General features: G+C 40.4%; 1 protein-coding gene across 2 annotated transcripts in view; it reads left to right on the top strand.

The window, feature by feature from the left end:
• The window catches only part of TRIM33 (tripartite motif containing 33), a 96,592-nt gene that overhangs the window by 67,846 nt on the left and 14,260 nt on the right, over nucleotides 1-14,486 (top strand). For both annotated transcript variants that reach the window (XM_075264125.1, XM_075264124.1), the window contains exons 10-13: nucleotides 6,426-6,602; nucleotides 7,567-7,767; nucleotides 12,635-12,767; nucleotides 13,386-13,449. In XM_075264125.1, the coding sequence (XP_075120226.1) occupies nucleotides 6,426-6,602; nucleotides 7,567-7,767; nucleotides 12,635-12,767; nucleotides 13,386-13,449 (575 nt within the window). The remainder of the gene's footprint in view (nucleotides 1-6,425; nucleotides 6,603-7,566; nucleotides 7,768-12,634; nucleotides 12,768-13,385; nucleotides 13,450-14,486) is intronic.

The raw sequence follows: 14,486 nt of genomic DNA, 5'->3' as shown, positions 1-14,486 counted from the left end.
TGTGAGTCTTGCAGACTAGTTCTGTGCACAGTCAACTTACCTGTGTGTTTCTAGTTTATATATATATATATATATATATATATATATATATATATATATATATATATATATATATATATATCTCTCAATTTGGATTAGAGTAAAAGACCGTCTCTACTAAGGTGGTTGCAGAAGATTTTAAAACCTCAGCAAAATATTTCATTTATATTTTGTAAAAATGTGTAACTTTTAATTGTTTACATAACTATATATGGTTATGTTCATGGGAAAACCCCTTTAACCCCTTCCCGACCCATGTGGTACTATTACCACATGAATGTCTAGTGCTTCACGACCGATGTGGTAATAGTACCACATGGATGTAAACAATCCCCGCAGCGCAGTGCGGGCGTTCTAGGAGCGGGTGTTAGTTGTATCTGACGCCTAACACCCTGCTCCATCACCCTCCATCGGACATGAGTGCCGATTTTGGGTTTTAACCCGTTGATTGCCGTGATCAAACATGATCACGGCAAACAACGGGTTGCCCGATCGTGTAGGGGTCCCCAGCACCCCCCGCTGCGAGATCGGGGGGTGCTGGTATCCCTACTAAGTGGCCAGGGGTCTGTTTAGTGACCCCAGCCAGCCCTGAGTCCCACTCACCTTTGTATCCTGGCCGGCGTCTTCTGGAAGTGAGTCTGTGCCGTCCGTACGACTCACTTCCTGTTTCTAGAGTGACACGTGCAGGCTGTTACTGCAGCCTGTGTCTCACTCTATGATAGTGGATGAGTGATGCAATCATCACTCCTCCAAGTGTCCTAAAGGGATACATGAAAAAGTTAAAAAAAAAAAAAAAAAAAAAAAGTGGAAAAAAAAAATAAGTGTTTTGAAACAATTAATAAAGTTATAAAGCCCAAAAACCCTTTTTCTCTATAGAAAATGAATTATATAGAAAAAAACCCCCTAAAAATTAATAAAAACAATACATATTTGGTATCACCGCGTCCGTAACAATCTGTACAATAAAACTGAAACAATATTTAATGTACACGGTGAACCACAGAAAAAAAAAAACGGAAAAAACCCGCCGGAAGTAGTGATTTTTCGCCATCTCACCTTACAGAATGTGCTATAAAAAGTGATCAAAAAGTCAAATGCACCTCACAACAGTGCCAATAAAAAGCACACATTGTCCCGCAAAAAATAAGCCCCCAACCAACACTGTCAAAGAAAAAATAAAAATGTTACGCCTCTCAAAATATGGCGATGCAAAAAACATTGATTTATGTCTCCAAATGTGTTTTTATTCTGCAGAATTAGTATTGCATAAAAAAATAATATAAATGAGGTATCGCCGTAACCGTACCGACCCGCAGAATAAAGATATGTTAGTTATACTGTACGCTGCATGGCGAAAAATTTAAAAGGTAAAACGCAATACCGGAATTGATTTTTATTTTTTTAATCCAGCAAAAAAAGAGTTAATAAAATGTATTCGGTAAGTTATAGGCACTCAAAAATGGTGTCATTACAAAATGCATCGCATCCCGCAAACAACAAGCCCTTATATGGCCACGTCACCAGAAAAATAAAGAAAATACAGCATCTAGTAATGCAAGAACAAAAGCCCGCAAAAACCGCCAAATTATTAGAACACGACTGGCTGCATCAGGTAGAGAATATATAAGCTGTGCGAGCGTATATCAGGGGACACCCCAGATTTACAGCTTATGAACGAAAAGACACCAGAAGTGACCCCAAAGTGACCCCCAGAGTGACTCCCCCAATCATAGGAGCTACTGGGACATAGTAGGCAATTTGGTGTTTGCAATGTTCTCCGCACTGCTTATATATTCCCTCTTCGCCATCCGCTGTGCAGTCACGTCCGGGATACTAATACTCACTACACCCCCTGATAAATTCTTTGAGGGGTGCAGTTTTCAAACTGCGGTCACTCCTTTGGGGAATCCACTTTTCCGGTACCTTACAGACTCTACAAACATGACATTGCGTCCAGATACCAAACATCTGAATCTGTACTCCAAAAGCCTCATCGCGCTCCTTCCCTTCTGCGCCCTGCTGTGTGCCCAAACTGCAGTTTATGCCACATGTATGACACATGTATGACACTGGTGTACCCAGGATAATGCACGTAATGTCATATGTGGGAATAAACTGATATTAGGGCACAGCCAGACACAGAAGGGAAGAAGGGTTATTTGGTTTTTGTAGCACAGACTTAGACGGTTTGGGTTTTTTTTTTGGATGCCATGACACTTTTGCAGAGACCCTAAAATTGCCCTTACAAAATGGGGTCACTTCTTGGGGAATTCCAGTTCATTGGCATCTCCAGGGCTCTGCAAAAACAACATGGCACCCAGAAAGTCCCTCTAAATCTGTACCCCAAAAGCTAAAAAGCTCAGTGCTCCTTCCCTTCTGAGCCCTGCTGTATGCCCAAGCAGCAGTTTACACCCACATATATAATTTTTTGCCCCTCGGGATCGCCCACTTAATAGTTTTAGGAGTGCAGGTCTCTGACAATACAAAGTGGGTGCAACGTATTGGGCACCGAAATGACATATTTCTTTAAAAATTAAAATTTTCATTTTGTACATTAATTTTTGGGAAGCATTTTTTAGGCTCAAAATGATAATACCCCTTGATTCATTCCTTGACGGGTGTAGTTTCTAAAATGGGGTCACTTTTGAGGGGTTTCCATTGTATTGGTACTTTAGGGGCTCAGCAAATGCGACATGGCACCTGAAAACTGCCCTCAAAAGCCAAATAGCCATCTTTCCATTCTGAGCCCCACCATTTACCCATACAGCAGATTATGGCCACATATGGGGTATTGCCATGTTCAGGAGAAATTGTGTAACAAACTGGGGGGGGCTTTTAATTCTCTAACTACTTGCAAAAATTAAAAATATGGCGCTAAATGGACGATTTATTGGAAAAAAAGTAATTTTTCATTTTCACATCTCAATGGTAAAAAAAATCTGTGAAACACCTGTAGGGTCCAAGTGCTCACTAAACCCCTTTATAAATTCCTTGAGGGGTCTAGTTTTCAAAATGGGGTCATTTTGGGGGGGTTTCCACTGTTCTAGCACTTCAGGGGCTCTCCAAATGCAACATGGTGCCTGAAACAGATTTCAGCTAAATTTGCCCTCCAAAATCCCAATAGAGATCCTTCAGCTCTGGACCCTACAGTGTGCCCATACATCACTTTACATCCACATAAGGGGCATTTCTGTAGTTGGGAGAAAATGCTTGACAATTTGTGGGGTGCATTTTCTCTTTTAACCCCTTGTGGAAATGCAAAATTTGAGGTTAAAGCAACATTTTATAGCAAAAAATGTCACTTTTCCTTTTGTTGGGCCAATTCTGTTACACTCCTGTAGGGTCCAAGTGCTCACTATACCCCTTGGTAAATTCCTTGAGGGGTCTAGTTTCCAAAATGGGGTGACATTTTGGGGGTTTCCACTGTTTTGGCACCTTGGAGGCTCTGCAAACAGGACATGGTGCCTGAAAAGTATTGTAGCAACATCTGGCCTACAAAATCCAATTAGCGCTCCATCCGCTCTGAGAGCGACCGTGTGCCCGTACATTAGGGTAACAGAACATATGTGGTATTGTCGTGTTCGGGAGAAACTGTGTAACAAAATTTGGGGAGCAATTTTTCCTTTAACCCCTTGTGAAGATGAAAAATTTGGGGCTACAGTGACATTTTATTATAAAAAGAGTAATTTTTCATTTTCACATCTCAACGGTAAAAAAATCTGTGAAACACCTGTAGGGTCAAAGGGCTCACTATACCTCTTGATAAATTCCTTAAGGGGTCTAGTTTACAAAATGGGGTGACATTTTGGGGGTTTCCACTGTTTTGGCACCTTGGGGGCTCTGCAAACGGGACATGGCGCCTGAAAAGTATTCTAGCAAAATCTGGCCTACAAAATCCAATTAGCGCTCCATCCGCTCTGAGAGCGACCGTGTGCCCGTACATTAGGGTACCAGCACATATCGGGTATTATCATGTTCGGGAGAAATTGTGTAACAAAATGTGGGGTGCAGTTTCTCCTTTAACCCTTAGTAAATGTGTAAATTCTAGGGCTAAATGAATATATTAGTGACAGAAATTGAAAAATGTAAATTTGACCTCCATTTTGTTTTAATTGCTGTGAAATGCTGAAAGGGTTAAGAAACTTTCTAACTGCTGTTTTGTATTCTTTCAGGAGTGTAGCTTTTAGAATGGGGTGACTTTCGGGGGTTTTATTAGAGAGGCCTTTCAAGTTCCCTACAGAACTGAACTGGTCCCTTGAAAAATGTGTTTTGGAAATTTTCTTGAAAATTTGGAAAATTACTGTTTGACTTGTAAGCCTTATAATATCTGAAAAAAATGAAAGGGTGATTAAAATTTGATTACTACATAAATCAGAGACATGGTTAATTATATTTATGAAAAAATTTGGGTAGTATGGATTTCTATTTGAAAGGCTTGCAATTTCAAAGTTTGAAAACTGCATTTTTTTCAAAATTTTCACCAAATTTCCTATTTGTTCATAATTAAAGACAAAACATATCGACTAAAATTTACTACTGACATGAAGTACAATGTGTTACGAAAAAACAATCTCAGAATCACTTGTGTAAGTTAAAGCATCTCAAAGTTATTGCCATTTAAAGTGACACATGTCAGTTTTGAAAAAAGAGGCCTGGTCCTCAAGTCACTTTTGAGCTGTGTCTCTATAGGGTTAAATACATTAAGCAAATACACTTTCACCTGCTTACTGATGTAGTCTCTGCCCCAGGATACATTCTGTATAGTTATGTAGCTATCTTCATGTGACAAAGCTTGGGGTATCTTAAAAGAGCTTTCAAGGCTGGAAATGTTGCTGACCTATTCTCTGGATACGTACTTAGTATACTATCTGTGGGGAACATCTGGTAGTACCAATGATCAGCTGTTCTTTGCCACTGATCCACAGAGATGAAATGTGAAGCAGTCAGCTCCAGTCTCTGTGCATTGGGTAGACTGGTTAGTGCACATCAGCTCTTATTCACTGACATGGTAGCTTAGCTGCAGTGACTTGGTTCAGCCACTACACAGAATAGAGCGATCTGTTTCATGCTTCATCTATGTATCAGTAGTTAAGAACAATGGGGTACCTGTTCTCAGACCCCCAGCATTCTGAAATTAGGATAGGTCACCAATATTTTCAGCCCCCCCCCCCCCCCCCCCACACACACACAAAAACACCTTTGTCTGAACTTTATAAAAAAAAAAAAATTCTCATAACTTTGTTTTGTTCTGTATCTCTGTTACTCCTAGGACTTCTGAATAAACTAATAGGTGTTAGAGGTAGTCTTCATGAATAGGTAGAGTTAGCTAAACGTACAGTAAAATATTGTAGGTCAGATTTAATGTAACGTTGTTTCTTTTCTAAATTCAGTTCTCTGTTATATAATCTTTATACAGCCTTTTATGCCAACTAGCAGCCTAAAGCATGAAGGGGTTCACTCTCCAGGCTGCCCACTCCCCCTTCATATCGATTGCCCGCCTTGCACTTCTGTTGGGAGAGTGATGGGCCCTGTTTTCCTTGGAAATCGCTTTGGGATTTTCATTGTTGACACATGCATCAGTTGTCTCATATTACACCCAGAGGTGAAGAGGACCCATGTCATTTTGAGGGGAGGAGGGTCAGAGCTTTAGCCAGGAGTGCAGGCGGTACACCTTTCTTAAGGAACCACAGAGGGTTTAAGTATGGTACTTATTGTACTGACTGAAGGTCCGTTCTCCTTCCTCTCGAGATGTCATGGGTGTAATATGACTGAATTGGTGCACTACACCTTCTCCAGGTTGAAGCATAAATAGCAGTTCACATGCGCCAGTAACGAGAATGCTGACACAATTGTGAGAATACTAGGAAAAGAGAAACCATGTTATATTCAGCTATCTCTAAAGTATTTTACTGTATGTTTTAGTTCAATATATCCAATCCTGGTGACAGATTCCCTTTTACATCCCCATTTAATGGACAGTTGTTCAATTGTACAGTTGGTCAATTTCAGTGCTGATTGGACAAGGTAAGAGTATGTAGGAAAATGCTCTCTGTGAAACCCAGTTATCAATTTATTCATCATTTTCTAGGATGGATAGAAGAATGGCACAATGTTATGTAAAAGACAACAAGACAAGGTGTTTATAAAAACAGTTACTGTTGACCAGCTTCTCCAAATTTTTTTAAAATGAAGCTTAAACACTTGACAGGTGGTGATAAGTCTTTATATAATCTTGCGAAAAAGCGTTCTGAATGGTCTGTAGTTTAATGGTGAAAATAGTTTTTGTATGTTATCATAAGAATAATTCTCCAGCCTTCTGTTTAAGTTTTATGCAGGTAACTGATTTTTGGACTAAAATGCTAACGAAAAACGAACCTCTTTTGTAGCCTCCAAGGTTAATCAGCATGCAAACCATGCAGAGGAATAATATGAACTGCGTACCTTTCCAAGCGCATCAGATGAGAATGGCACAGAACGTTGCACAGAATGCCAATCGAATGCCAGGTGTACCGCGTCACAATGGGCCACAGTACTCAATGATGCAGCCCCATCTCCAAAGACAGGTAATCTTTCATAGATTTTATATGGAAAAGAAAACTTTAATACTAAGAATTCAATGCTTTTAATAATTGTACCAGATAAATAAAAATCTATGGACAATGGTTTTCCTGGTGATTATCCCCAGTAGGAAATTGGTAGTGCAAGTGTGAATTATTTTTGTTGTACACGATTGTAACCCATTTTAAAGGAAAAGTTGTAATCCGTTGGTAATTTCTGTTGTTGGCTTCCATCATAGGATGACAGCAATGGACATTAAACTGTTGAGGAGAATGATCGCAGACTGATTCTTCATTCATTCCCTATTGACACTAAAGTAAACACGCATGACAAAAGATCTGTCATGTTCACGTTAGCATCAATAGGAACGGACACAGAATCAATTTGCAAGACTTTTAATGTTTGTTAATGTCTTCCTGTGATGGAAGACAGCAACGGACATTAACAACGATAATGTGAATGCCCCTAATACTATCACAGATGTTCATTTCTCTATAATCTCTTAAATCTAATATTATGACAATATATAATAATAATATAATAAAAATAACCTTCTATTTGTAGAAGAGCGTGTGTGGCACAGTCCATAGAGAAACTCCTATAAACTTCATCTGGTTAGTCACGTGACCTAACAGAAGAGAAGGGTTCAGATAGAACTAAATAAGAGAATACTGACTAAATTTATATATATTGGGGGAATAGGTGCTTAACATGGAATAGGTGCATCACCATAGTGCTGTTTAATACAAGTAATGCTTATATTTTTCCCCATCCCCTACTAGCTGCAGTATTAATAGGTCAGTAGAATAAAATGTGGCTTGTCACTATAATCCTTGATATGCTTGTACTCACAATCGAATGGTTGATGGATTGCTACCTGCTGATTTATAATATACACTTATTATAACTGTATGATGATCGGATGTCTATAAACTGACCTTTGTTAAATGTATCTTTCTTTCCTTCCAGCACTCTAATCCTGGGCATGCCGGTCAGTTTCCAGTAGTCTCTATCCATAATAATGCAATCAATCCTACTAGCCCTACAACAGCAACCATGGCAAATGCGAATCGAGGTCCAACCAGTCCGTCTGTTACGTCAATAGAATTAATTCCATCTGTAACAAATCCTGAGAACCTTCCTTCTCTGCCTGACATCCCACCCATTCAGGTCAGTGCACCAGGATTAAAAGGTTAATGCTTTTGCAGTTGCCGTTTAGCCACTGTAATAGGTTCCTTTTTTATTTCACAATCAGTAAATCTTTGTCTCCTGTGTGCAGTTCACTAGCTTTATAGATCTCCAAAGTCTAGCAGGAAAGTGGCTTTTATGTAGATCTATTCGTTCTGTTAGCTTGGCAGTCTGCCTTTCTGCTCTATTTTATAGCTTGTTTTCCATTGTATACTGTACATTATGCACACCTCAGAGCTGCCATCTGTTGAAGGCATTTCCAGGTCCAATCCAATAACCAGAGCAAGCATGAACCAGCTGATCTGACTGCCCTCGGACACCAGAAACTACTGCTGTGCTTGGGGCAGGAAGGCGCTCTGCTCTTTTTCGAATATGGAGCTTTAAAGAGGACCTTTCATGACATCGGTGGTATTCTATAATGCTAGAAAGCGGATACTGTTATAGAAGAGTATTGCCGGATATTGCCGGACGGTGACTGAGCTTTAAAGCCAACCCTTCTGACTGTCCAGGGATATATGTGCTGAAACTAATCATACCAATAAATCACTTCCCAGTTGTTCAGTGAATAGTTTTGCCTTTTTTTGGAAGTATCCCTCAGTGATCTAATAGCACCAATAGCTCTGCCATCAGAGTGTATACCAGCAAAACAATCAGTTTTCTAGTGGTTTATAATATCAGCAATGTCTCCTTATTTTTTTTAAAAGGAACAGAGCTCGGGGGACTGTGAAATAAAGTCCTGGAATTAACTTTCTTGTAGAAGATGGCAGCAGCATTCTGTAATAGGGTGCCAACCCTCTAGAATAGTAGCAGTAAGGGTGCATTCACACTGAGTAAACGCTAGCTTATTTTGTAGAGTAAAATTACACTTGTAAATTTTGCTATCCCATTGACTTCAATGATATTTTTTTACAAGTGTAAAAATACGCCTGTAAAAAATACGCCTGTAAAAATATGCCTGTAAAATGTCATTGAAGTCAATGGGATAGCAAAATTTACAAGTGTAATTTTACTCTATAAAATAAGCTAGCGTTTACTCAGTGTGAATGCACCCTAAATCTCGCACACCCTGGTGGGATGCTTATAAGCCTTCCTTATTTATTGAACGTCACAATATGTCTACTGCCGTTTAATAAAGAAGGCATCCCATCTGAGTGTATGAGATTTATTGATATGAAGTCCGCTTTCTGTTCCCTCTGTATTCTTTCCACTGTTATTGGCAGCAGAAATCATTACTGCTATTTATTGTGTGTATGGGGAGTATAGGTGTATTACACTGAAGCTGACTCTAACGTAGATGATTTCCGTAGCCTTACACCTGTTGCAGTGCGGATTTCGGATGCCAATAGCAGGGTGAAATAATTCATTGGGAAATTGGATATAAGCGACAGATTTCACAGAACTGATCCAAAATCAATTAATAAATTGAGGAAATCGTGCCAGAATTTTAAAAGTTGGCCAGAAGTTAAAGTAGAAGTCCTACAAAACTTTTTATTTTCTGGTCTGTGAGAAATATGATGTAAGTTGTAGCGTGGGTAATCTTCTTACCGGTGGTTGTATTTATTTGTAATCTACTCTTTTCTGGACAACAGCTACCGCGTTTCCCCGAAAATAAAATATATTTAAATGTTGGTCCTAAAGATATGCTATGTCTTATTTTTAGGGGGTGTCTTATTTTATTTTTGTGTGCTGCTGTGACCACTGCGCTACGCTGAGATGCGCTTGCTGTGTAAAGATTGTGTAAAGAAAAACATTGCAGCCAGCTGAACGGTGTGTGCGGTGCTCCGTGTGCGCAGGAAAGCCGGCTGCTGCCGTGATACTGTATGCTGTATCCAGTGTTCCTGCCGCTGGGCCCCCCCCCCCCCCGCATTCGATTCTTAGTGTATGCACAGCGGGCAACTCCCAGCTCATCCTACAGCAGCAGGAACAGTGGATACAACGTACCACAGCGGTGTCAGCAGCCAGCATACCTGTGCACACGGAGGAAACAGGGTATGTCCTGTGACTATAAATGAGACCCTAACATAGGAATAAATGGAGAAGCTGGCTTTGGGTCCAGTTAGTCTCATTGCTGGTCACATAACACAGCTGCTGTCTAGAAAAAGAGTAATTACTAATAAATACAATCACCTTTAATGAGATTATCTGCCCTACAATTTGCATCATATGCCTTCTCTTCATATGCCCCCCCCCCCCCATGTTTTATATGGTAAGAAAAGCCCATGCAGACCTATGGTATGGCTTGTGCATGTTTGAGAGAAAAGTATATAGTATTACCACCCTGCTGGTAGTCTGCCAGTAGATATAATGAATAGTGTTCATTTAGCAGACTAGTATTTTTAGCATTTGTTTATTACAGCAGTATTGGTTGGGTAACCTGTAGACCAGGGTATAACTATTGGTTACAGATACATAGTAGTTGTTAGTCTTAAATCACATGACACAATTTGCTGTTTTTAACAGCGTTTTGAGGTCAAGCATGTAGTCAGATATATTTTTAAAACTGTAGTGGAATACCTAAATACAAAGCTTTATTTGTGACTTTTTATGTGTTTTTGGAGTTAGTATATATATTTTTCTAAGTTACCGCCTTCTATATCAGACTTAAATAATAACCATATTAAAAGGAGTCTGTGTACCAGTGAATTGGATGTGCCTTTAACCACTTCTGGACTGCCCATTGGGTTTTTATGTCTGGAAGATGGTTGCCTTGTTCTGCAAGCAGATTTCAGCAGCTGCTGAAACTGGGAGCCAGCTATAACTTCAGCCGGATCTCCCATAGTGAAACCAGGGAAGGTTTATTATCTTCCCTGCCTTCCCGATTGCTGTGTATACAGCGCTCAATGAGTGCTGTATACACAGCTATGGGCGCAGCCATGATACAGCCGCCCTATGACCCGGCGGTCACATGATCTGCCGGAATCAGTGTGTGTTAGAGCTGCAGGGTCCTACAGGACCCAGATCAGCTCTATAGTGTCTATCTATATTATTGATAGGTTGAAAATGGGGACAAGTGAATGCAGGATCTGTTTGTGATCTGGTATTTGTCTGAAATCCACTTATGATCAGAAGCTTTCAGGGACACAGTGCATCATGTCTGAGTTTCTGGCAAGTGACACAATTGAAAGTTTCTCTATTCATGGCAGTATCCATTGGAAAGCTATCAAGACTTAAGACTACCACCACTAAGATAATTAGAGAAAATCTTAAAAACTCTGCAAAGTATGTATTTGCATTTGCAGAATATTAAACTTTTAATTTAGTTCAATATGAAATCCAGTTGTATTCACTGGAAAAGCCCTTCAATGTATAGAAGCAGTTTATTTCATCCTGTATCCCAAGTAATACGGTTTTCTTTGAAGTAAGATGAAAGAAGACCTTTCATGGGTTTGGGCACAGGCAGTTCTATATACCGCTGGAAAGCCGACAGTGTGCTGAATTCAGTGCACTGTCAGCTTTCCCTATCTGTGCCATTAATGTAGCTCTTCACCGTCAGGAGGGCGTTCCTGACAGTCTGTCAGGAACGTCCTTTTTCACAGCAGCGCCCGTAGCGCTGTACAGTGTGAGCGGCGGGGAACGCCCCCTTCCCTCCTGATAATAATCGTGTATGGGGCGTTCCTCCCTGCTCACACAGTACAGCGCTATAAGTGCTTCTGTGAAGAAGGACGTTCCTGGAAGACTGTCAGGAACGCCCTACTGACAATAAAGCACTACGGTACCGGCACAGATAGCTCTTCACCCAGTGCACAGATCGTGAAAGCCGACAGTGTGCTGAATTCAACGCACTGTCGGCTTTCCAGCGGGATATAAAACCACATATGCCCCAACTCATGAAAGGTCCTCTTGAAGATTGGCCTGACTGACTGACTTTTTTTTTTATACAGAAATTATAACATATTAATACATTTTCCTAAGCATAGTAGTTCAAGGCTCATAAAACAAAAAGTCTCTTTGTATTTTCTTGCCCCACTCCTAGGAGCTATTTCCAGTATTGTATTGTGCAGCTTTATAATACTTGGAGCTACAGTATAAGTACCCTTAATATTGGATAGTTCAGCATTTATGGGATTACTCTAGACCCAGCTGTAATTTTCCGAGGTTCTTAGTGGTCAATAAAAGTCCATCTGATGATCCTCAGGCGTTCAGCAAAGTTGCTGGCTGAGTCCCAGCACTGTGGTCAGGATAATGAATGTTTGTGGTTTTGCAGAGCGGGCTGTTTGTAATGCAATTTGTTGATGTACTGAAAATCAGCTGAAGGGATGCAGGATGTGATAAACTTTTTTTTATACAGATGTAGTGTGAATTCGATCTTTCAGAACCATCAGTTATTCTGGACTAGTACGATTATTCTACCTACATGTACACACTTGCACACCTGTAGATTTGCACCCCTGTGGTGCCAGTACTGTCAATAATTGTTCCAAACGCAAGGTGGCTTTTGCCAAAATGCAGAATAATGTGGATTGAAACACATGGAAGGATTTATCAAATCAGATTAAGTGTGAATTCAGTGCTGCTCACCCCCCCCCCCCCCCCTCAAATCCCAAACCTCCCCCTTTCCCCATTAGAGTGTTATAATTTAGTAATGCATTTACAATGCTTCTGGTTAGTACTGGTGACAATGGAATTAAATTTAGGAATTAAATGCAATTTTAGATTTATTTTTTTCCCCCCACCCATGGTAGATGTAGGGCCTATTGACATGGTGTGAAATCTGATGCAGATTTTGAGGGAGATGTTCGTTTCAAATTCCTTTCCATTTTCCAATGAACATACACTAATGTGATGCTACAAATTTTCTTGAAGTCTCGTTTCTTATGTAATCCAGATTTGCTTTTACCTTGTTTTACAGCTGGAAGATGCTGGGTCAAGCAATCTAGACAATATATTAAGCAGGTACATCTCAATTGGTCATCAGCTTCCACAGCCCACAAGCACTATGAATCCATCCCCAGGGCCATCTGCCATGTCACCGGGGTCAACCGGTAAGTGATGTAATGAAATTTAGTCTGGGGTTCAACATCCATGTTCTGTTTGTAAATTTTAAGTATCATTTCAGCCTAGCAAAATTTTTCTTTGGAAAAGAATTAAAGAATTACACTTTTAATTTTTTTTTAAAGCACAAAAATGGCAAAGCAGGTTTGTCTGTAGTTTTCTTGCTGTTTAACAATAGCTCAGACTATATTGCAGGAGCGGCCAGGGCCTGACTGGTGGCGTATCAGTTATAGCATGCTTGCCAGAGTCTTGTCTTGGAAGAGGTAGCTTTACCCACCTTCCCATTCCATACAATGCTATGTAAGAAGTCATTTAGCCTGCAAATAGAGAAGGCAACATATTTAACAAAGTTTCCTATATTCACCTGTACTATTCATTTATGAAAAAGTGATTATTTCTGCATTGTTTATAGATGCAAGTGTTAGTTTCTGCTGCTAATAAAGTTTTCTGAACAGCACTATAATTGGTTTGTGTCATTTGGGACCTGACAGACACACCCTTTAAGTCAAATCTGCTGTGGCATTTCAAAATATATTTCTATATCGCGATTTATGGTATACTTTGCTAGGTGGTTAGTACATCTTAACAGAAATTTCCTTTTTTTTCAGGTTTATCCAACTCTCACACACCAGTAAGGCCTCCCAGTACATCAAGCACAGGCAGTCGAGGAAGGTAAGTAAATTACTCAACATAAAATTTAACATCCCCTTTTCCACTTTTTCATTCAGTATCTATAGCTTTGCTGAGTGTGTTACTGCTATGTAGATCTAAATTCGTTTATTATGCCTTTGCACGACATTGAGTCTGAAATACTAGTTTCTGCCCGCGACTTCGTCTGCGTGCTGTTGGCATTGATGATCTGCCTGCTCCGGCATTTCGGTAGCTTTCAAGCTGGCCTGCCGCTGAACTTGATCATCACGCAGTGCCTGTGATTGTTCCCGGCAGGTCGCTGGGGCGCCATATGATGAGTGTGTTGTTGGCGTTCATGATCCGCCTGCTCTGGCATTTCGGCGTCTCTAATAGTCGCTTGATACCCAACTTGCTCAATCCTCCTCAGCTCCGCTTCAGGAGACTGTTGACTTCTGACTACCATCATAGCTCTCGTTTTTTGAGAATTTTGCGAAAAATTAGATTTTCTTTTTCCCAGCCTGTTTAAAATTGGGAAACTGCCAATTTGGATTAAAGATGTTTTCCCATCTCAGAACACTTATGCAGATCAGATAATATGCGAATGCTTGTACAGGATGGACTCTGTTAGGCGGCGTTCACACTACCGTCGGTGTCCGACATGTAGTGTCCGCTCCTAGTGTCCGCTCAAAATCTGTCACGGACACTAGGAGCGGACATGCATGCAGGGTTCCTCTGTCCGCTTGAGAAATCGGACATCTTCTCTTGCGGACAGGGAAGGACGGGCACGGAGTGCAAAAGAACGCACCCGATGCCCATTCAAGTGAATGACAGGTATCACGGACACAGCTAGTGTCCGTGACAGATTTTGAGCGGACACTAGGAGCGGACACTACATGTCGGACACCGACGGTAGTGTGAACGCTCCCTTATCTGTGTGTTTACATAGAGAGATGACAGACTAGGCTTTATTAGCAAAACTGCAATTAGCTGAATGATTGTCCTGCCGTCAAGAGCAGTTTAATATTGATAGTATAGTATATTAACATAAATAACAGTTGTGAAGCCATGTCATTTAACGG

This window comes from Leptodactylus fuscus, chromosome 2 (assembly GCF_031893055.1).
Source record: "Leptodactylus fuscus isolate aLepFus1 chromosome 2, aLepFus1.hap2, whole genome shotgun sequence".
Lineage (NCBI taxonomy): Eukaryota > Metazoa > Chordata > Amphibia > Anura > Leptodactylidae > Leptodactylus > Leptodactylus fuscus.
The sequence above is the reverse complement of the archived record's forward strand: the minus strand, read 5'-3'. Positions and strand labels throughout refer to the sequence as shown.